Source organism: Lissotriton helveticus, chromosome 8 (assembly GCF_964261635.1).
Source record: "Lissotriton helveticus chromosome 8, aLisHel1.1, whole genome shotgun sequence".
In the NCBI taxonomy this organism is placed as follows: Eukaryota; Metazoa; Chordata; class Amphibia; order Caudata; family Salamandridae; genus Lissotriton; species Lissotriton helveticus.
In genome coordinates, this window is record NC_136069.1 from 950,670,373 (window position 1) to 950,694,024 (window position 23,652).

General features: G+C 51.1%; 1 protein-coding gene across 1 annotated transcript in view; it reads left to right on the top strand.

Annotated features, from left to right (window-relative positions):
- POLA1 (DNA polymerase alpha 1, catalytic subunit) overlaps positions 1 to 23,652 on the top strand; it is a 1,864,208-nt gene that overhangs the window by 113,474 nt on the left and 1,727,082 nt on the right. Inside the window, exon 5 of the mRNA XM_078657805.1 lies at positions 30 to 145. Coding sequence (XP_078513931.1) covers positions 30 to 145 — 116 coding nt within the window. The remainder of the gene's footprint in view (positions 1 to 29; positions 146 to 23,652) is intronic.

Below are 23,652 nucleotides of genomic sequence, written 5' to 3' on the forward strand. Positions count from 1 at the left end.
TCTGAGCATTGAATTGGTTTTACCTTCAGGAAACCGAGCAAAAGGAGCAACACAAGACAAAACCAGCGTTAAGAAGCCTGTGGTGTCAAAACCGAACAGTATCAAAACAATGTTTATGGCCAGCGCTGGGAGGAAAACTGCTGATGTAAGTTTTGATGTATAAATTAGTTAATTAAATTTTTTATGGGTTGTGCAGCAATGCTTTCTAATGATAAGCTTAAAATGCAGGTCCTGGTTCTACTTTCAGGGTAATTGAACAGAACATGAGGGGAAAAAGATCTTTATGCTTTGTTACACTACAAAGGACTGTGTAATTAAAAGTAAATCACGTTGCATCTAATATGGGCCCTGCTACTGTTCTACGTTTTTCCTGGTTTGTCTATGCTTTAGTCTCGTCGATGCTTAGGCTAAAGACTGCTATTTAAAGATCTCACCCACTGGATAGATTTTTAGGTCGAGCATTCGAAACCGCTTGTATATACTTTAGTATAAACTTATTATATACTTATTTGTGTATGTACTTTGTGGGCTCTGGAGATCAGCCCTAGGACGTGTCTGCTTCTGCTTAGGGACTTTTTTTTCTGTTCAACTGCCTCTATTTATCTGGCTTGATAGAAAACAACCTGCAGAGGTCAGTGAAATAACAGAATTGCTTTCGGCTGAGACTTTTTTTAAAATTTTCTGGCAACTGCCTCTTTAACTTTCTTGATGGAGAGCGACCAGCAGAGGTCAGTAAAACACCAGAATCACTTTAGCATTCTATAGATTCCAGTCCATAGAAATGGTCTTCCACGAGCACCCGTTGATAATATTTTTATCTGAAAGAAACACGTTAGTTAGATTCCTTACCTTAGAATATCCCCAGGCGTCCGCCTGGATCTGGAAAATTTTGCATAGCAGTACCCCTGCGCGTCGGTAGGCGTCATCTGCGGCTCCGCGTCAGTCGTCGGCATCGTTGGCGCCGGGATGACATCGTCGGAGTACTTAGACACCGCCCTCGCGCCCTGACATCAGTTCTTCTTTTTTTCCACGCCAGCAAGCGCAGGTCCAGAGAAAGCAGTATCTTAGTCACTTTTTGACTAAACCTTTTCGATCCTTTTTGATCACTTCTCGAGTCTTTACGACTCTGTGCCGGTAGGGATGCCCGGGTTCAAGCCCTGTGAAGATTGCCACCGACTGATGTCAGTTACCGATCCCCACCGCCGGTGCCTCTATTGCCTTGGGGCCGACCACGACGACCGGTCGTGCCCCGTCTGCCGGGCCTTGACGTCGAAGGCCAGGCGGGAGCGGTCCTGTAAGCTTCTCAAGCTCTGGCAGTCGGCCCGGCGCCGCTCCAGGTCCGGGTCCAGGAGGGGGTCGATGGACCGGTCGCGGGGCCACAGTCATCGAAGCTTGACGAGTCGTCACCATTTGTCGGGTTCCAAGTCCTCAGGTAAGAGGCACAAGAAGTCGAAGAGATGACATCGCTCTTCCGACTTCCCCCCCCCGACGCGACCGGGGTTCAGGCGACACTATTTCCGCCGGAGCCGCAGGTGCCGCAGCCAGCTCCATACCCGCCGGTTCCTGGGCTGAATGCGACGCCGGAGGAGATCGAGGCCTTGAATGGCCATGAGGTCCCTCTCCTCTGTCGGGTCCCGCGGGAGCGCCTCCGGGCCCCGCGGCCCGACTGGGAGTCTATGCGGGCTGGGGCCTTTGGCTCCGGCCCCGCTGGTGTCACCCCCCGGGTGTCGCCCCCGTCCCTGATCCTCTCTAGGTCCGGATCCGGCGTCGGACCGGTGTAGATCGATGCCGCATTCGACGCTGGCTGAGGAGCCATTCTTCTTTGATCCGGCTCCATCCTTTGACCCGGAGTTTCAGGAGATGGAGGACGAGGGGATTGGGAGGGGTCTGAGGACCCTCTGACACAGGAGTGTCAGTCATTTCAGGACTGGACAGACGAGCTAGGGGAAGCCAGTGGTCTTGACACTTCACCTGACACTGGCTTTGTCTCCCCTCCTACCGTGGCTACGGAGGAGGGGGCTGCTTATAGTGTGGTGCTGACGAGGGCGGCCAAGGCCTTGGCGCTTACGCTCCCCGTCGCAACTGTGAGGTCGAATATCCTCACTGAGGTCCTTAAACCGCAGACAGGCTCTCCGGAGCCTCTATTGCCGTTTAATGAGGCTCTCATGGACGTCCTGTTGGGCACCTGGTCCAGGTCCGCTGCAGGTCCCCCTGTAAATAGGAACGTCGCCAGGCGCCACCGCCCAGCTCCGGCCGACCGTAGCTTCCTGTCCACCCACCCCGAGAGCCTGGTTATCCATGCCTCTACTTCCCAATCCGCATTCCCGACTGCACCCCCAGATCGGGAATCCAAAAGGTATGAACAGTTAGGCAAGAAACTGTTCTCCTCCCTCAGTTGTGGGTTGCAGTCAGTCAACAACGCTTCCCTTTTGGGCCGTCATACTCACTCTCTGTGGGATACGGTTGCGGCCGTGCTGCCAGAGTGCCCGGAGGAGGCCCGGGTGAAGCTCGCGCAAGCCCTCGCGGAGGGACGAGACTCAGCGCGGTACTCCATACGATGTGGGCTGGATACCACGGACTCACTGGGCAGGGCGATGTCAACGACGGTGGCGGTTCGCCTGGCTGAGGTCCGCCAACTTCTCTGCTGATGTCCAGAACACCCTCATGGACATGCAGTTTGATGGCAGCCACCTCTTTGGTGGCAAGGCAGATCATGCGCTTGAACGCTTCAAGGATTCCAGGGCTACGGCCAAGTCCTTCGGCCTCTCGGGCCAGCGTCAGCAGCAGTCTGCCTTTTGCTCCTTTTGTGGCCAAGGAAGGGGCACCCCTTCACGTCCTGCCAGCCACGGGCTGCAGTCTAACATCCAGCGTGGCGACGCACGTGGTAACAGCCGTGGCGGTGCCAGGGGACAACAGCGAGGCCAGCCCACATCCACCCCCGCAGCATCTGCCTCAAAGTCCTCCTAGTCTGAGCTTTCAGGCCCATTTGACACCAGTGGGGGAGGGGGGCAGGGTTTGCCATCACCTCCTTCACTGGCGCACCATCACATCGGACAGGTGGGTGCTGCAAATCGTCCGGAGGGGCTACTCCCTCCCCTTCGAGGCGACCCCTCCAGCCATGCCACCGCAGTACCACCGCATGTCGGGGGATCACTTGCAACTTCTGCAAGAGGAAGTATCGGCCCTCTTGGCCAAGGGGGCCATCGAGCTCGTTCCTGGGCCAGAAGTAGGGTGTGGTTGCTATTCGCACTACTTTCTGGTTCCCAATAAGGCCAAAGGGGGCTTACGCCCTATCTTGGACCTGAGGAATGTCAACGGCTTCCTCCGGAAGGAGAAGTTCAAGATGCTGACTTTGGCTCAGGTCTTAGTTGCCTTGGACCCCGGAGACTGGATGGTAGCGTTGGACTTGCAAGACTCTTATTTCCACATCCCCGTCCTGCCTGCCCACTGCCGTTACCTGCGGTTCACGGTAGGCCACGAGCACTTTCAGTTAACCGCGCTCCCCTTTGGCCTTACCAGCGCCCAACGGGTGTTCACGAAAGTGATGGCGGTGGTCGCAGCTCATCTGCGCAGATTAGGTGTCAGTCTTCCCCTATCTAGATGACTGGTTGTTGAAGGCGGGCTCGCCCCAGACAGTCGTCAGCCACCTCCAGACTACGGCCGACCTCCTGCACTTGCTGGGGTTCTCCATCAATGTGCCGAAGTCACACCTGTGTCCTTCTCAAAAGCTTCTCTTCATCGGAGCGGTTCTGGATTCGGCACAGTTTCGGGTTTATCCTCCCGAACAGCGGGTTCAGGATATTCAGGCTCTGATTCCGATCTTTAAGCCTTTATCCTGGGTCTCGGTCAGGTTGACGCTGCGGCTTCTGGGGCTGATGGCCTCCTGCATCCTTCTGGTGCATCACGCCAGGTGGCGGATGCGGGCTCTGCAGTGGGACCTGAAGTTTCAGTCGGCCCAGCATCAGGGCAACCTGTTCGACCACGTCCGGATCTCGGAGGGCACTGCGAGACAGTTGCAGTGGTGGCTCACGTACTGTGATTGGGTCATTGGCAGATCACTCTCCCTACCCCAACCGGAGCACGTAGTTGTGACGGATGCGACCCTCCTGGGCTGGGGGGGCCACATGGGAGAGGCGAAGATCAGAGGCCTCTGGTCTCCGGCGGAGTCCTGGCTCCACATCAACCTTCTGGAGCGGCGGGCGATCCGGCTTGCACTGAAGGCATTCCTCCCCTCTGTCTGGGGGAGTGTAGTGCAGGTGTTCACGGACAACACCACCGCCATGTGGTACTGCAACAAACCGGGCGGGGTGGGGTCGTGGACCCTTTGCCAGGAGGCTCTGCGCCTCTTGCAGTGGCTGGAACATCAGGGCGTGACTCTGGTGGTTCAACACCTGGCAGGTTCTCTGAACGCCAGGGCGGACAAACTCAGCCGCCGGTGCATGATGGATCACGAATGGCATCTGAACTCGCACGTGGCGCAAGGCCTCTTTCAGCAGTGGGGAGAGCCTTGGTTAGATCTATTCGCCACAGAAGAGAACGCGCAATGTCAACAGTTCTGCGCGTTGAAATTTCCAAGGCAGCACTCGCTCGGAGATGCTTTTCGTTGCGATTGGAGTTGCAGACTGTTGTAAGCCTTTCCACCTATACCACTTCTGCTCAGAGTGCTGAAGATCAGGCGCGACCGGGCCCAAGTCATCCTTGTAGCTCCGGACTGGACACGAAGGTACTGGTATCCCGAGCTACTCAGCATGTCAGTCGATCCTCTGATTCGTCTGTCTCTTCAGAAGGACATTCTGTCGCAGCAGCAGGGGACGGTCCTCCCCCCGAACCTGTCCATTCTCCACTGGAGATTGAGTGGCGTAGGTTGAGGCCATTTGACTTGCCTCCTGAAGTCTGTGATGTCATTCTGGCCGTCAGGGGTCCCTCCACAAAATCTGTATACGCCTGCAGGTGGAATACATTTGTGGCATGGTGCACAGCAAAGGCTGTGGATCCCCTTTCTGCCCCTCTTTCAGAGGTTCTCCTCTTTCTTCTTTCTCTTGCCCAGCAGGGCTCTGCTCTGGGCACTATCAAGGGCTACCTCTCTACAATTTCAGCCTTCTTAAGGCTTCCTGATCAGCCTTCTCTTTTCAAGTCCCCTGTTGTAAATAGATTCTTGAAGGGCATCACTCACATGTTTCCTCTTGTTCCTTTCGTGATGCCTTGAAACTTGACTTATTAGATGTGCGCACCTTTCGAGCCACTTCACAATTGCTGCATTTCTGGTGGCCATCACCTCTGCCAGGAGAGTGAGTGAGCTCCAGGCTTTCTTCTAAGCCTCCTTTCCCCTGTCCATCCGGATAAGGTTGTTTTAAAAACGCGTCCCTCTTTCCTGCCCAAGGTAGTCACAGCCTTCCACATCGGGCAGTCCATCACCTTGCCCACCTTCTTTCCGCCTCCCCATCCCTCGAAAGAGGAAGAGAGGCTCCACCATCTGGACCCAAAACGTGCGCTCTCATTCTATCTGGACTGCACACCCCAGTTCCGGGTGGATGACCAGCTCTTTGTTCGTTACGTGGGCGCTAAGAAGGGACGGGCGGTGCACAAACAAACCATCTCTCGGTGGGGTCATCTTGTGCATCAAGGTTTGCTACTCCTTGGCAAAAAAAGGAACCTCCTGTTGGGCTGAGGGCCCATTCCACTTGGGGCACGGCGAATACTACAGTCCTGGGTTGGGGAGTCCCCTTGCAGGACATCTGGCAGGCAGCTACGTGGGCATCGCTGCACACGTTTGCTAGACACTACTGCCTGGACAGCCAAGTCCGGAGAGATGGCTTCTTTGGCCGTTCTGTTCTCCAGGATTTTCTGGTGTTTTCCTGGTTTGCAGACCCATCACCGGGGTTGGTATTGCTGGGGTATTTATTCTAAGGTAAGGTATCTAACTAACGTGTTTCTTTCAGATGAACAAGTTACTTCCCTTCGGTAACGATCTATCTGTAAGAAACATTAGATAGATTCCTTACCGCCCCAACCATACTCCCCGTTCTGCGAACCGATATCTAGGGTTAAGGTACATCCCTTTGAGGGCCCTAGTTTCATGGCACCAGTGTCGGTTTTTATCATGGCTCTGCATTTCTGGCGCGGAAAAGCTATGTATAAGAACTGATGTCCGCGCGCGAGGGCGGTGTCTAAGTACTTCGACGTCATCCCGGTGCCAACTACGCCGACGATGGACGCGGAGCAGCAGCCGACGCCTACTGACGCTCAGGGGTACTGCTACGCAAAATTTTCCGGATCCAGCCTGACACCTGGGGATATTCTAAGGTAAGGAATCTAACTAATGTTTCTTACAGATATATTGTTACTGAAGGTAAGTAACTTGTTCTTCAAATCTTGTATTTTCAGTGATATGACCACCGATGGCCCCCTTTTTATATTAAAAACAGAGCTTTGGACTATACCATTTTCCGCTGAAAGGCAATATTTCTCTCCATGTGTTTCCATACCTGGTGTGTTATGTGGTTTGGTGCTTACTTTCCCTCCATGTTAAAGAGCCGTGGATGTTTCAGCATCCAGGCTAATGTGCTGCATAGCTAAATACATCAAAAGGTCCCAAAGGCAAGACCGATTGCATTGCAAATGCTTGTTCTGTCTGTTTGGGACAGTCCACATGAGCTCTTTCACAACACATTAGTGGGCATGAAGTCCACTCATTGCTTTCAGTAGTTGACTTTGTCACTTTTTCCTTGCTTACTTGATGGCTTTCCTACTCTTGTGTTTGTAATTCCCCTGGAATATAGTTTTCAGTTAATGCTTTTGAATCGTAGAACTCTGTCCTTCTGCTTCTCACTTTTAGGGAGCTACTTCTCTCTTTCGTTACGTACTCTATAAGACTATAATATGTGTTTTTTAGCTCTGTCCTTCGTGTGGTACGACCCCCACCAGATACTGATGATCACCCGTGCTGTGTCCTGTTCCTCGTGTGGTTCCCCTCTTGACTGACACATCCCCCTTGCACTTTGTATTGCTCTCTGCTTTGGGTTCTGGTTTTCCCCTCTGTTACCCCCCCATCCCCCAACACAGCTTGCTTGAATGTGCTTTAGTGAGATTATAAATTAATTTTAGTATTCGCCTCTTCAAGTAGTGTCCTCTTCGATCTGCAAATAAAGTTACAACCATGTCATTCAGTAGATGGCAAAGCATTCATGCACCTGTTTGATGCAGACACCAGTAGTGTTATGATGTGTATGCGGTATACGCATGTTGCATCATGGCACAATTTGTGTTCTGCTAATGCTGCGTGGCATTGGCTAAAAGTGTTTTGCTTTTCACAGATGCTGCTCAATATCGCCTGCAGGCCGCAAAAGCAAGATCTCCTAGCTTTGCCAGTAGTTGTTAAAAGATGCAACATTCTGCAACATTTTGAAAGTGCACCTACTGGGCATCACTCTAGACCAGTGGTCTTAACAATGTTTTATACTGTGTTGGAGTCAGCCCCCCCCCCCCCCCTTAAAAAAAGCTTTTAAAGGGCGTGGTGAAGTCGGGCGGGGGAATGTGGCATGAATTACTAAATCGTCACATTGTGAATTCTACTGGGCCAAAAGTCATAATTAGATCCTCAAAGTCACATTTATACCTCTTTTGAAAAACCATTATCCTGACCTTTCACTAAAAAATTTGTATTTTGAACACTGTAAATTTCAATCCAAACTCTAGGGTCGATTTACAAACGTGTCCTGCAGTGCAGCGCATCAAGTCACCTTGCAGCATTGCACTGCATGACAGGGAAAGGGCATGAATGCATTCTATTTAAGTCAGTACAGCACATTCCTGCCTTCTCCCTGCACTGGCGTCCTTTTGGCAGCCTAGCGCTAACACAGGCACCCTTGCACTATGGTGCCTCTGTTGCTTGCAGGATTGTTTTTTGTGCAGGTAGGGGCACCTTTCTGCACAAAAACAATCCTGACTCCTATTCCTCCTTTTTACGTTGGCTGCACACCTAGAAAGAGGAGCTAATGAGGAGAAATAAAGATCTTTCTGATCATTATGCCTCTCCTGGTAAGGAGTATCTTTTTGGCGCATTCCCTGGTTTACCTATTCTGGTAAATCAGGAAATGCGTCAAAATCCATAGACGTTGCGTGGGATCACCCATGCAATTCCCATCGAACACCTTCCCTCTGCGTTGCTTTACTTCAGATTTATGGAGCCATTCCGGGCCACGTAAATATTTCCAATTCAATCATTGCTAGTACTGCAATCCCATTCTTGAAATTCCAACCCAGTAGCCCAGCGCCCCCTCCCCATCCAGTCCATTCCCTCCTCTTCAAGGCTACCCAGAGCACACAGAGCACAGTATTTTAATATCCTGGCCAGTACAAAAATTAGCAAGATTGTCAAAAGTGGCCATTTTCCCCCCTTTACCTGTGCATATTTGAATCGGTAAATAAAAGCAGGAAGCACTTTAAAATATGTGCTAGAGACCCTTTATGATACCTGACAAAATAAAGCCGAAAAGACGTAGTGTCAACAAAAAAGTGATTTGGTGTTAAATTCTTTTGAAGTATAATGTTCAGGCCTTTGCAGAATCCTAAAAGGTGATCATATGGCTAGTATATTACCTTGGGATAGGCGGAAACTCCCCACATCAAAGCCCCAGGTCCCATAGCCATAGCCCAAAGCTTCAAGCCCCATCCAGACCCCTGCTCTCTGCACGAACATTAGCATAATCCCACTATTATCACATTTTTCAAAATCTAATTTCCAGTAAAAGGATAAAACAGTCTCCAGGCACCTATCAAAAGAACTGCCCTTAAAAAAGAAACCAAAAAACACACAACAATAATATGGTACACAAAATCCACAATAGGAAACCTTCCTGTTTCATTGTTGTAGAACTAGCATGACATTGGGGATCTATGGACTTGCGCCCCCCAGTTTGAGGACCACTGCTCTAGGCAAAGGCGAGGTAGGATACTGTCCTTTCAGTTGGCTATCTGATTGGCATTCCTCCTGTAGTGACCTTTCTACCTTCTTTGGGGCTTGCAGTACGGTTTCCTTTTTCCTCCCACACTTTTATTTTGTAAAATTTCATTTTCAGCGGAAGTCTTTTGTGCTTTAATTTTAGCAGTAAAAATACTCTTAAAAGTAGAGAGGAGGATTTACTTTTTAGGCTTCTATCTTTTCTCTGGTTTTCCTCTTGTGACAGTTAAGATTGGACCTACCTTGCAGTTGGTGAGACTTTGGATACCCACCTCGCTCCAAAAAGGACTTGCATGGCAGAAGCATCACCCATGCCTATTTAGTTTGAGCTTAGATCCATTCATGGTATTGATGCACACTGCTGAACTGTTGAACTCAAAGGTGAAACATTTGAAACTGCCCCCAACTTCAAAAAGAAGAGGAAGGAAGTAAATGGTCTGTTCGGAGTCTGCACATAAGGCTGCTTTTTTCCCACCTTGCTCTGATTTGCCTCATATAAAGGTTCAAAAGAGAAGAAAAGTACTTTGCTTTATTACAGCACAATCCAGGGGGAGGGGGCCCCGCGCACTGGTGTTTTCCACCGCTTAGTGATTGGGCATTTTGCGGTAACTAGACCAAAGTCTAGGAATCAGGAGGTGACCCTATTCCTCCCGCCCGTCAGTCCAATACTCCCCCAGGGCAGGGCAATGCCATAGCATATGTAGTAGTTCAGCATTGGGCAAGTGACATCTAGGGCAGGCGGAGTCCATGCAGTGAAGGTACTTATTAATCTGGGCTGTGGTGAGGTATGCTCGGTGTAAGATAACCTGAATCCGGCAATCGCCGATTGCGAGGGACTTGTGTTGGGCCCTCCAACATGGCCGTCCATTCCTTATCAGAAAGGGCTTGACCCAGACTGTCCTGCCATTGCTGTTCTAAGGGAGATAGCGAGACTGCCACATGCTGACGGAGGGATGATGTGAACCATCGGATTAGTTGACCACCTTCGCCCAGCATATGCAAGTATTGAATCGTATAGTGTTTAGGAGGTGTTACGGGCCAGGATGAACTCATTCTGGTCGAGTTTACCAAGGTGGGAATGTAGGGCGCAAGCAGATTAGTGAAAATCTTCGCCAATATTGTATAGTCTGTTTAAAATCGCCAGGGGTCTGTAGGATCCCAGGGCTGTGGGGCCCTTGCCTGGTTTCAAGAAGGAGACTACATTGGCCATGCATAATGAAGGTAGCAGGGCGGACTTGTCCATTGCAGAGTTAGAGGGCGTGTAGGCGTGAAAGAAGGACTTCTGTGTACGTCTTAGAAAACTCAGCAGGGAGTCTGTCCGCTCCAGGCGCTTTCCCAGATGCCAGTGATGAGAGCGCCTCACAAACTTCATCAACTGATATGGGGCAATCCAATGCTAGATGTTGGTCAAGGGGTAGTGTGGGCAACTCAACTGAGTCCAGGAAAGTGCCTGTTTGCTGGGAGTCACCATGTGAACTAGATGTGCCAAGTATACAATAGTGTCTACTCATGGCTGCATGAATGTCCAGTTGTGTGTATCGCATATGCCCCATATCATCTCTTATAGAATGTATAGGACTGTCAGGATGCTCCTGTCTCATTAGATATGCAAGTAGTTTACCTGCCTTTTCTGACGTTCCGTGGGTACGGGCCGAATGAGCGAAGTAGTCGTGACAACGCAACTTGTCATGGAGCTCCATCCGGTCCGCCTGCATTGGGTCCAGTTGTGCTTTGACTTCGGGTGATTGACTGACCAGGATTTGCAGCGAAGGAGTTTTTTGCTAGACAGCGGCCAGAGAGGTATCTAGCTGTTTACGAATGTTCCAGGTGAGGCCTAGGCACTGTCCCCTAGTCGAGACTTAAAGGCCTCCCATTCTATCAAGAGAAAGTCCTTGGAGCCGGCGTGTCTTCAAAATATTCGAGCAACACCTTTTCCAGGGAGTTGCGAAAGGCCTGATCCTCCAGCGCTGCCGTTTGTACCTTCCAGGTAGGGATCGGGGAGGCCTCTTTTCCCAACTAATCAGCATGGTCTGTAGAGTATGATCTGGATGTGTGCGGCCAAGATACACAGTGTTCGAGGCATGTGGGCTGCTAAATTCATATCTGATGCATAGATCGCCGCCTAGTGTTGGGTCCGGATGATTGCACATTGTTGTCCTGGAAGAGTCTTCGAAGTATCACGAGATAGGTGGCTCCTCCCCTGGACTACAGTGCGCATGGGCATCGACTCCATCCCCAGATTGTTTTTTTCCGCCATTGGGTTCGGATGTGGTTTCGACGTCTCCGTGTCGGAACCGATAAACTTTCATCTTAAGGCCAAAAGGCCTTCGTTACCTACGTCGGTATTGTTTGCGTACGGTCTCGAGCGTCGCCCGGCGCTCTAAGCCGGATATCTCCGGAGTCGACTAACTCCTCATACATCGAGGCCTTCTCGTCGCAGCAAGATTCGACGAACTTAACATGGAGCGGAGCCTGTTCAAGTTCTGCCCCGTCTGTGGATCCAAATATCCACACATCGATGTGCATCCGGTCTGTAATAAGTGCCTTTCGCCGGACCACAACGAAGACAACTGCATGGCCTGCTCCAAGTTCAGGTCCAAGAAGACGCTCAAGCTTCGGCGCGCGGTGCGCCTTGAGGCCCAGCGAGCGACCCCGGCACCCGACAACATCTTCGGCGACCCCGACGAGGAAGGCGATAGCCATCATCTCCAGATTTCGCCACCGTCGACGGAGGTCCTGGCCGATCCAGAGGAATACGTCTGAGGACAGGCCCCAGACCTTGAATACTTCGAGGAGGTAGGGGACGACGAAGAAGTTTATGGGGCCGTGGAAGATAGCTCAGAGGAAGAGCTATGCCCCGAGGTCTACGTTGTTGAGGCTCAGGTCACGGGATCGCCACACGGCCTTACCCACGACCATGCACCGCTCTCCCCGGCCCCACCTTCTGGCCCGGCCACGGACACTCAAGCGGAGCCGCAATTGCCCGTTTTGAAACCGAAACTTTCGGATCCTACGGGACACAAGATGGCCGACGTTCAGTCGAAATCGAAACCTACGGACTCGACAAAACCTAAGATGGCCGACGTCCAACAAAAAATAACAAAGCCTGCTCCTTCATCGACTCTGTCGGCCTCTGGCACACAAAAGTCGAAGAAGGCTGTTGAGTCGACAACGCCGCAGAAGGTACACAAAGAAACCTCCTCCAAGAAGGCCGTCCACCAGCCGTCGACCTCGGTTGCTCCGGCGCGGACACCTAAACCTCTTGAGACGCCTCCGGGCGCGGCTACGGCGCCGTCCGGTAAACGCACGGCCGACCCAAAGTCGACTAAAAGCCACGAACCAAAGGCCGCTAGCTCAACGCATCGGCACAAGGATGCGGGATCTGCAGCATCGGCGCCAAAGCCTTCAACAGAGCCCCAAAGCATTGCGGCCGAAGATTCGTCGACGCCAATACCGTCGACAACACACAACACCGACGACTCAGAAGATCGGCCGTCGGTTCCGAAACCCTCTGCCTCCTTTACGAAGCAGGTTACTGACTCCCTTAAGCGTATAAAGGAAAAGGCATTATCGTCCACGGCTTCCACGCCATCGGCTCCAAAATCAGTGGACACACCTCAGAAGTCCTCCAGCAAGATTCTTTACACTCTGCCACCAAAAGTGGCCCCTAAGGCCTTCGCAACCACGTCGGTGCCAAAACCGTCGGATCCGTCAACGCCAAAAGGCCTCTCGGATCCATATCTTGCTTCTGAGGAGCAATCTGCGCATTGTATCGATGCCCACACAGGAAAATTGACCCTTTATAAAAGGAAAATCACTTCCCAGCCACTGGAATCGTATGTTATTCCACTAAAGAAGAAGAGGCCGGCACAAGACGTCCCTTTACTTGTAGAGCCTATTCTGCCTCCACCGAGAAGGAGTCCATCGCCTTCCCCCAACCAATCAGGTGGGGATGATGACGAACAGCAGGACCAATACAATTTCCCAGTGGACAATGACCCTGATGTTCAGCAGGACTCATATGGCGACGCTGGGGACCAAAGTGGGCATCAGGTGGTACATGATCCACAAGGTTTTGGGCCACGTACATCTCCAACAGAGGATTCTGCTGCATTTAATGCTTTACTCGAACGGGCAGCAGCAAATCATAATGTGGACATGCATGCTGACCCGGTAGAAGAAGACTTTTTATTTGACACTTTCTCCGTCTCGGAGAGAACAGTTAAAATACTTCCTATGCTTAAAGGTGTCCTTAAACATGCCCCAGAGATCTTTAAGGAACCTACCAGGGCAAGAGTGGTGAACCCACGTATCGAGAAAAAATACAGGCCAGCACCTGGAGATCCTGCATATATTCGAGGACAGTTGCCCCTGGACTCGTTGGTGGTCGCAAATGCCCGCAAGAGGGCAAACTCCCAAACAACGGGTGAAGCTCCTCCCCCAGACAAGGAGTCGAAAGTGCTTGAGGCATCAGGCAAGAGGGTGGCAGCGCAGGCTGCCAATGTATGGCGTATCGCAAACACGCAGGCACTATTGGCACGATACGATAGGGCGCATTACGACACCCTAGAACAGCTCCTTCAACACCTACCTGATGAGTTTAAAGAAGCAGCCGAGACACTCATACAAGAGGGAAAGCTTATCTCCAACGCTGCAATAAAGTGTGCACTTGATGTGGCAGATACAGCGGCTAGGGGGATTAACACTAGCGTCATGTTGAGGCGACAAGCTTGGCTTCGTATATCTGGGTTTAAGCCTGACATCCAAACTACAATCCTCAACCAGCCCGTCAATCCTGACACCCTGTTTGGTCCAGATGTAGACACCACCCTTGAAAAAATTAAAAAGGACAACGAGACTGCTAAGTCCATGGGGGCGCTTCAGTCTCAACAATTCAGTGGAAACACTTTTCGTCGCTCGGGAGCACGCGGTGTTACCAGAGGACAATTGGGCCAACAAACACAATATGCGAGGGGTGGTGCGCAATCCTCGTACCCCAAGCAGGGTAGAGGGGGTTACAGAGGCAACAGTGCCAAGGGCAGAGGCAGAGGAAACAACAACTCCCGCTCCTCTGCCGCCAACAAACAGTGACTCTCTGTCACTGCCCCCCGACCATACCACTCCGGTCGGGGGGAGACTCCAGCAGTTCCTGCCAGTCTGGACGTCCATCACCACGGACAGGTGGGTGAGAAAACTTATCCAGTACGTTTACTGTTTAGAGTTAATATCCACTCCCCCCAACATTCCCCCAAGACACCGTCCTATGTCGGCAGAGCACTTGCACTTATTGCAGCAGGAAGTACTAGTGATGCTGCAAAAAGGCGCAATCGAGCTCGTACCGGTAGAGGAGGAAGGAACAGGAGTCTATTCCCTGTACTTCCTCATCCCAAAGAAGGACGGATCCCTCAGACCTATTCTGGATCTACGCCCCCTCAACATGTACATACTGTCAGAACACTTCCACATGCTGACACTGCAACAAATCCTTCCCCTGCTCAATCAAGGGGACTTCCTAGCAACCTTGGACCTCAAGGATGCTTATTTCCACATACCACTCCACCCATCCCACAGGAAATACCTCAGGTTTACCATTCTAAACAGGCACTATCAGTTCAAAGTCCTGCCCTTCGGGGTAACTACTGCCCCCAGAGTGTTTACAAAGTGTCTGGCGACAGTGGCGGCGCACCTCAGGAGACAGAACATACATGTCTACCCGTACCTAGACGACTGGCTTGTTCAAGCTAAGTCGGAAAAACAGTGCGCCGCGGACATGTCCCACACTATTCAGCTTCTTCACAGCCTGGGGTTCTCGCTAAACTACCCGAAGTCGCACCTTCAACCAGCCCATGTGCGGCAGTATCTGGGCGCGACAATAAACACCCTGACTGCTATGGCTCAGCCAAACACAGTCAGAATCGACAGCATTCAGTCGCTGTGCCAAAAATTCAGACCACAACACTCCCTCCCAGCGAGAGTGTTCATGCAGTTGATAGGCATGATGGCCTCCTGCATCTTCATAGTCCCGCACGCGAGGCTGCACATGCGCCCGCTCCAAGAATGCTTGGCAAATCAGTGGACACAGGCTCAGGGACAGCTAACCGACCTAGTGTTGGTGACCGGTCGGGCATACAACTCTCTGCATTGGTGGAATCCACACAACCTTTGCAGGGGCCGACCGTTCCAAGAGCCAGTGCCACAGATAATCCTAACAACGGACGCATCTCTCCAAGGGTGGGGAGCCCATGTGCTCCACTACACTGTGCAGGGACTGTGGTCCGCCCAGCAGCAGAAATTGCACATCAACTACCTAGAATTGATGGCGATCTTCATGGCGCTCAAGTCCTTCAAAGTACATCTGTGCAACAAAGTCGTGTTGATCCGGACGGACAACATGACAGCCATGTACTACATCCAGAAGCAGGGAGGTACTCACTCTCCACAGCTGTCTCATCTGGCTCAGAGCATGTGGAAGTGGGCCATTGAGAGGAACATCTTCCTCATGGCAGAACACCTCCCGGGCAAGGACAATCAGATGGTGGATCTGCTCAGCAGGTACAGCCATCAAATGCACGAGTGGGAGTTACACCCATCAGTACTCCACCCGTACTTCCAGCAATGGGGTCATCCAGAGATATACCTGTTTGCCACAAGGGAAAACGCAAAATGCCAAAGCTTTGCCGCCAGGTTCCCTCACCCAGAATCGCAAGGGAATGCGATATGGATGAACTGGTAAGGCAAATTTGCGTACGCTTTTCCCCCAGCGCCTCTCATTCCGCTGGTGGCAAGAAAGCTGAAGCAACACTCGATGACTCTCATCCTGGTTGCTCCAACATGGGCACGCCAACCATGGTACACCACGTTTCTAGAACTTTCCGTGGTACCGCATCAAAGGCTGCATCTCACATCCCGGCTCTTGACGCAGAACCATGGCGACATTCAGCACCCAGATCCGCAACAGCTCAATCTGGCGATCTGGCTCCTGAAGTCTTAGAATTTGGCTACCTCAACCTGCCTCCGGAATGCATGGACATCATCCGGGAGGCACGTAAGCCCGCTACCCGAGCTTGCTATGCAGCTAAATGGAAGCGGTTTGTCATGTACTGTGCAGACAACAAGATCAACCCGCTAGATGCATCCATTCCCAACATCATCTGCTATTTGTTACATCTTTACAAATGCAATCTGGCGTACGCTTCCATTCGGATACACTTATCCGCCATAGCGGCTTATCTCCAGAATAGGCAGCATCTCTCTGTTTTCAGGGTGCCTGCCATTAAAGCCTTCCTAGAGGGACTGAAACGAGTCATTCCTCCAAGAACACCACCAGCTCCAGTGTGGGACCTCAATGTGGTCCTCACTAGGCTGATGGGTCCACCTTTCGAGCCACTGCACTCCTGCGAAATTCAATTTCTAACATGGAAAGTGGCTTTTCTCATTGCTATTACATTGCTTAGACGTGTTAGTGAGCTGCAAGCGCTCACAATCCAAGAACCACTCATCCAAATACATTCAAACAGGGTGGTGCTCCGCACTAACCCCAAATTCCTTCCTAAAGTGGTGTCAGTTTCATCTCAACCAAACTATTGACCTGCCTGCATTCTTCCAAAACCCACAAACAGTAGCAGAAAGAATGCTTCATACATTAGACGTTAGGAGGGCGCTAATGTACTACATTGACAGAACACAACACTTTAGAAAGACACAACAACTTTTTGTTGCCTTCTCAGCACAGCACAAAGGCAACCCCATTTCCAAAGCAGGAATAGCCAGATGGATTGTTAAGTGCATTCAAATCTGTTATCAAAAGGCTAAACGCACTTTGACAATACCCCCAAGGGCGCACTCCACACGCAAATTGGGGGCCTCCATGGCTTTCCTTGGGAACATTCCCTTAGAGGATATTTGTAGAGCAGCCACATGGTCTACACCACACACATTTACCAAACATTACTGTGTGGATGTGCATTCAAAACAGCAAGCAGCTGTAGGACAGGCTGTTCTCAAGACACTTTTTCAAGCTTCTGCGGCTGGCACGGGCAACCGCCGTTAATGGAGGGACTGCTATGTATTCTATGCATCATATATGAATTTAGCAGCCCACATGCCTCGAACTGAATATGCTACTTACCAGTATGCATCTGTTCTTGGCATGTAGGGCTGCTAACATTCATATCGCCCGCCCTCCTCCCCGGTGCCCGTAGCGGCTGCAGATACTCTCTCTCTAGATTCATCATTAGCATGGACATCCTTTACACTGTTTCACTCCATCTCTGCCACAATGGCTAAAAACAATCTGGGGATGGAGTCGATGCCCATGCGCACTGTAGTCCAGGGGAGGAGCCACCTATCTCGTGATACTTCGAAGACTCTTCCAGGACAACAATGTGCAATCATCCGGACCCAACACTAGGCGGCGATCTATGCATCAGATATGAATGTTAGCAGCCCTACATGCCAAGAACAGATGCATACTGGTAAGTAGCATATTCAATCTTGGATTAGGGGAAGCAGCGCTGTTGAGGCCAGAATGCGATCCCGCTGCACATGCAGTTTATGGACAAGCACTTAAGAGTACACCTGTGATTCAGGATTGGGTGCAAGCCAAACATCTGTCAAGAACCAATGCCCCAACCAGCTGTGCAGTGTTTGTGCATTCCAAGAAGCTGTAGTGCGAGTAAGGGGTGGTAAGAAGCGATCTACCTAGGCGTCTGGGACTGAAATAAAATCCCCACCCAAGAGCCACGGGACATCTCTCCAGCAGGATAATAATGTTGAGAGCCCACGAAGGAAGGTTTTCTGCTGTACGCTAGGGGCAGAAATTGACCCCAGTAATAGGAGTTGTCCATTAAGTTTACCCTTTAGGAAAACATAGCGCCCTGCGGGTCGATTACTACCACCTTCTTCCCAAGATATCCCTCCCTCACCGAAATCAATACGCCTTTAGCCAGGGAGCAGAAATGTGTGCTGCACACTAGTCCTCGCCAGCGCGTCGCAGCCGAGCAGCCTTCAGGCTAGTCAAATGTGTCTCCTGGAGTAGGGCAATACCGGCAAACGTACGCAGTAGATATGCGTAAATGGAATACCTGTGCACGGGGTATATATCCTTTTACGTTCCAGGTGATATTAATGCTTGTCATGGGATCAGGTTATAACAGTAGGGCTCAGTGAGCAGAGCAGAGATGCAGTTGAAGTACGTACAACGTGGCAGCATGTCACTAGGCATAGCAGTAACTGTACGGGGGAAACCAAAGCTTCTATAGCTAAGTCATGGAACTACATGAGTGAACCCCTAACATGAGTTGACCCAAGCAGATGTTCCCACCCATTGCAGATGTGCCCAACCATGGCAACTAACACTTAGTCAGGTGTTGACTCTGAGAGGGGGCTGGCAAGTATGTAAATGGACCACAAAGCCTTCCCCTGGCTAAGTAACACTATAAAGTAGCAAGAGGGAGTATCACTGTGTGTGTATAACGTAGTGTGGACACGTGTCTTATGATGTCAGCGAGTGGGCGGGCGTATGAACGAACAGTAAAGTGCCAAGCCGGTGATGGAAGCCAAATTGGAACAGGGCAGTCAGATAATATTGTCCTAGGTTTGAGTTGTGACATCTGAAAGGTGCGGTGAGTCGAAGTCAGTGGACCATGCTGGTAAGGAGTCTGCCCCTTACGTAATGTTTGTCTATCCTGTTCTCAAGAGATGTGCGGGTCTGATCCAGCGCTGTACCAATATTTTCTGCAGCTGCCATTACTAAATCCAGTTTAGCTGAGGAATCCGGACTTTGTGGTTCCGGAGATTTCACTGCCCTACCGGATAACCCTTCATCTGTGCCATGGGATGGAGTTCCCGTTGGGTGGCAGAATAGAGACTGCTCATGGCTAGCTGCTGTGCACAGGGCAAAGTTAGTAAACGGTGGGCAGCTTCTGGAGTGAAAGACAAGACAGCTGCTACCAACTGTGGGGGCTCCACCTGAGTCCAAACAAGCAGTATGTGTGTTTATTTATTTATTTTAAAAGTTTTATATAGTGCTGGCTAGACCCGGAGGTAGCAGAGCGCTTTACATGAGCATCAGATCATAGTTACAGGATACATCGTTACAAAGGTTACACAGTTCTTAGAGCATGGCAACATAGTTACTTGTAAGGTAGAGATAAACAATAAGCACAAATACGTAAGGGGAAAAGAAGGCAAGGTGAGAGATTCAGGGGAGGGGGGTTGGAGTAGGGGGAAGTAGACAGATAATGAAGGCGGGAAAGAGGAGGGGAGGGTGAGGGACACAGCATGGGGAGAGGAGGGGAAGGGTGACGGGGACACAAACCGGTAGACGAGTCAAGGCAACGTCCAAAGTCCAGTAAGCTGTGATCCCAGGGGAAGTGGTATCCCTTCCCTATCTCTATAGCGAGAGGCTCCCTTTACGCAGTGGACTCTCTCAGAGGGGTCTCTGAGACTCCAAGGCCTACATACTGGATCCTTCCCCAAAAAGGGGAGAGGGAGTGCTTTGGCAAGGGGTGCCATACCATACCTCAATTGTGAGCCGGCTGGTTATACAATGTGAGGGAGCTCTTCTGATCGTTGGAACTGCAGGTGAGACAGGTCGGGCCCAAGGTTCTAGTGCTCCGTCAGACCATGAGCTGCAGAAAAATCCAACGGAGGGGGCGGAGTGAAGATGCCAAGATTTCGCCCTGTCAGATCCCACCTCGACCCGTGCTCTGTATGACACTTGTCTGCCCTGCGATCATTGAAGTGTGACCATGATGCGAAAGGGGGGTGCGGGAAGGAGGAAGGCCGCCCTGTGCGTGTGTAAGTCACTCCCAATCTTGAATGGCCCCGGAGGGAAAGAAGGGTTTATAGTTTGTCCATGCTGCGGCCCAAGAAATGGCCCGGCGTCTATCGATGCAGGGGCTTGCATCACGTGCGCAACTGGGGAAAGTCAACATGAGGGCCTGCGGGAGTAGGCCTGGATCAGACCCGTTTCACAGGTTTCCCCCAAGGGAAAGTGAGCCCAGAAAGCAGAAGCAGGTCGTAGCCTCAATGGTGTCCCCGGAGTGATGGGAGGGGAAACTGCCTGGGCCCGATGCGACCCCCGTCCTGTCCCTATCTGGCCCACTGTATACCACACAGAGGGAACAGGGGTCTTCAATACTAGCGCTGCCTCGATCAGCAGCACGGAGGACGCTCTGCATCTGTGCCACCAGTGTCACACCTACAGAGGGTGCCTAGGCCAGACCGGGCCCCTTCTCCCCCAGTCGCCTGCCTTAATGGTGTCTCAGGAGCCCCACAGTCTGCAGATGACTGGAGGGGGAACAGCCTGGGGCCGATGCAACCCCGTGCTGACCCTATCTGGGCAGCTGCATACTGCTCAAAGGAAATGGAAAACCTCTCCGCCAGCGTCGCTTCGATCAGTAACGTTGAGGACGCGCTGTCTGTCCACCACCAGTGTTGCGCCTATCAAGGGGGCCTAGGCCCTATCGACCCCCCCCTCCGACCTCCTCTCCGTCATTTAACTCGGAAGCTTGTTTCCGGTCCAGGGAAGGCATGGCTTTGCAGTTCGGGCTGGACTGTTCCCATGAGGCACAGGGTCAGACTGATTTGCATGGGCTTGCATCACGTGTCTGAACTGGGGTGCCAGAGTGGGCTAAAGAACGGTGATGGATTAAACCCAGATCTGTTGACTGGGTGTGAGTGTTTGATTGGTTCAGATGCTCCGTCCATCACCACCCCCTTTTGTACCACGAGGTGGTGTCAATGCCTGTTGCACAGGCCCGGAGGCAATGGAACCGTGGGTTGGACCTCGGGCTTCATCGTGGGGAAGGCCTCACCCCAGATATCACACCTGCCGATGGGCCCTCATGCTCTGGGAGCCCACCGCTAGATGCAGTAGGCGTTGCACTACTTCCACTGTGCCTGAGGTGCTGCTTCAACTGCTATGTCACTGCGAGGAACAGGATAAATGGGGATCGGGCACGGAGCGAGCCCAAGGTGCGTTGCCATCTTTGGCTCCTAGCCATGCCCCCTCATTTGGATGTCAGCCTCTTGATAGTCATTCATATAGTGGGCTTTCCAGCTCGATGACTAATGTACCCGCTCCTGGTTTCCATGCTTCAAGACCTCTAGTTGGTAGTCTTCTTATCTTGTGAATGTCCAACGTTGCAAGGTCATTACTTTATAGCACCTCGTAATGTAAGAACTGGATCCAGTGGTCAAACAATCTGGAAACAGGCATTGTGAGAACCCCAGGACATTCAAACTGACAGGCTTCACAGCATGTTCAAGAGATTCCGCCGGTTATGGTCCTACTTCTGTCCATGGGAGTTCAGAGGTGTGGCTGAAGGAGCTGGATTTTCCTGCTGTGAAGATTGGGTCGAGGGTGTCCTGCTGAGTGTGTGGATCCTTACAATCTGAGTCCGATGATGATGAGGTTTCCAGAAGGGAGACGGAGTTGGGGGTCTTGGCAGTTGTCGAGTTGGAAGTTAAGGTCTCCCAGCAAAGTGTAGTCAGTAGAGGTGATGGCACTTGAGTGATGTTGGTGATGGAGTCGGAGAAAGGTGTGTGGGGTCCGGGAGGTCTGTAGATGAGGGTGCCTCGGAAGGTGGTGGCCAGGTTGACTTGTATTTTGAAGTGGAGGTGTTCCATTAGGTCCACTGGCCCGTCGTTTAAGGTGCTCAGGTGAAGTTTGGCCTTATGGGCGATGGAGATGCTGTCTCCGGGGTGGTTTTGGCTTACCTTCCGGGTGATTTTGTATCCTTCGGAGATTGCGACTTCAGTGTCTGGTCCTGAGGAGGCGTTGGCCCAGGTTTCGGTACGATAAATGACGTCTGGATTGGTGTGGTCGAGGAGGTCCCAGATTTCCATGGTGTGTCTGTGGAGGGAGCGGACTTTGAGGAGGATGCATTGCAGTGTTTGGGCTATGGTGGAGTTGTTGCTAGTTGGTGGGGGTGGGTCCTGGGTCTCTGCGAGGATGAGGGAGTGGTGGCAGTTTTGACCAGAGAAGGGCCTGTGGGTGTCGAGAGAAGAGCTTGCAGTTACCGATGCCAACATTGAGTGGTGGCCTGCAGAGCTATGGCTTTTTGCTTCACCTCAAAGTTTGTAAATCGATACATTAAGATTAACTGCATGCAAATACAGTTTACTAATTTGGGAAATGAGGTGTTTGAGCCTCTACGGCCTACACTGGACACAACTTTTACTTTGTCGACATATTCCATGGTTCTAAAAGCATGCGTTCCCAGGAATGTTAGTCACTCACCTTTGCAATGTGGCATGCTTCATCCTGTAGATTGCTCTTGCGTGGGAAAATGGCATCTGCAGGAGGTGGTGGCACTTGTAGGGTGACTGTCAATGGGGACTTTGTTGTTGTCCTTCTAGGTCCAATCCAATCTCTATTGTGCTGAACTGTCCCAGCTCATTCTGGTGTGAGTGTAGCTAACTTTCTTTTACTACAATGACACATCACTCCCATAAACCCAAAACTAAGATTGTGCAAATATGGGTTTGTCAATGTTAAGATTCCCTGCCACAAAGTTACAAACCAATTAAGGGCATCCCTGTGTCTTTAGTGTTAATACTTAACAAAATGTTTTGCACTTGTGCCCCGCCCTTTATTTATTTTTTTGTTTTAAAGTACAAGAAAGTACTTTGTAATAAATGCCCTTATGGTGGAGGCCACAGAAAGGCCATCTAGTTGGCACAGTATGGTCCAGAAGACGTCTAGTGGTGCTACTAGCATCTTGGACTTCCAGGGTGTCCCTATGTTATCATTACAGGCCAGTACAGGGAAGCTCAACTGGTGAAAGGTTTGCTTCCTGGTACCACCAGAACCTGTGCTTATAAATCTAGTCTGTTCATTCTTTTTGGAGTACTTAATTCCTTGGGCTTTTAGATAAAGCTGTGTGCAAACCTACCTAGGTCTCTCAACCCACCATGCTAACTGTAAATTAGGAAGCATTAGAGAAGAGGCAATCCAACATTTCAATGGTGGTCACAAGTACCACACAGATTGGCAAAAGCAGTACAATTAATAAACACCCCTTTTTAGGCCTCGACTACAGCATTGCTTTAGCAATGCTTGTTTGTCGATATTATAGTAAGGCTTTCAAAAGTCTACCCAAACTGCCAATTGGGTACAGTTCATGTGAGCCGGGCGCGTGCGCATCGCACACCATCGGCATCAGACTCAGACTTCAAAGGAAGCTGCTCCCCATGCCCCCGCCACTCAATGCCGCTCCCCCGCCACCCAATGCCAAGAGCTTGTTGTTCGTGGGTCAAGTTTCGTGTAAGACGCGCTTGTGCTTTCACTTTCAATATGCGGGCCGCTCGCTTTTGCTCGTTTCTGCATATGTTTTTTTTTTTAAGAGCGCTCTGCTTCTAACAAGCGCTACTGTATACTTGTCAATTCGCGCCAAGCTTTTTGCATTACTTTTCAGTATCGTGCTGCTGATCTTGCCAGTCCTTGGTCGGATTAGTCTATTTTCAGTTGCCCGTCCGCCTGTGCCGTCCCCGCCTTCCAGGCGTGTGCGCATGCGTTTTATGGTACACATGCGCACTATGCAATTTGTCAAAAGACTGCCATTACAAGGTGATGAGGATTCAAGAAAATAAATTCATTCACATTGAGGCATGTATATGACCAGCGTTTGTATTAGGTTTGCTTTGGGTTTGTTAGCTTCTCATGGTTCTTAACTAGTGTCCCGTAG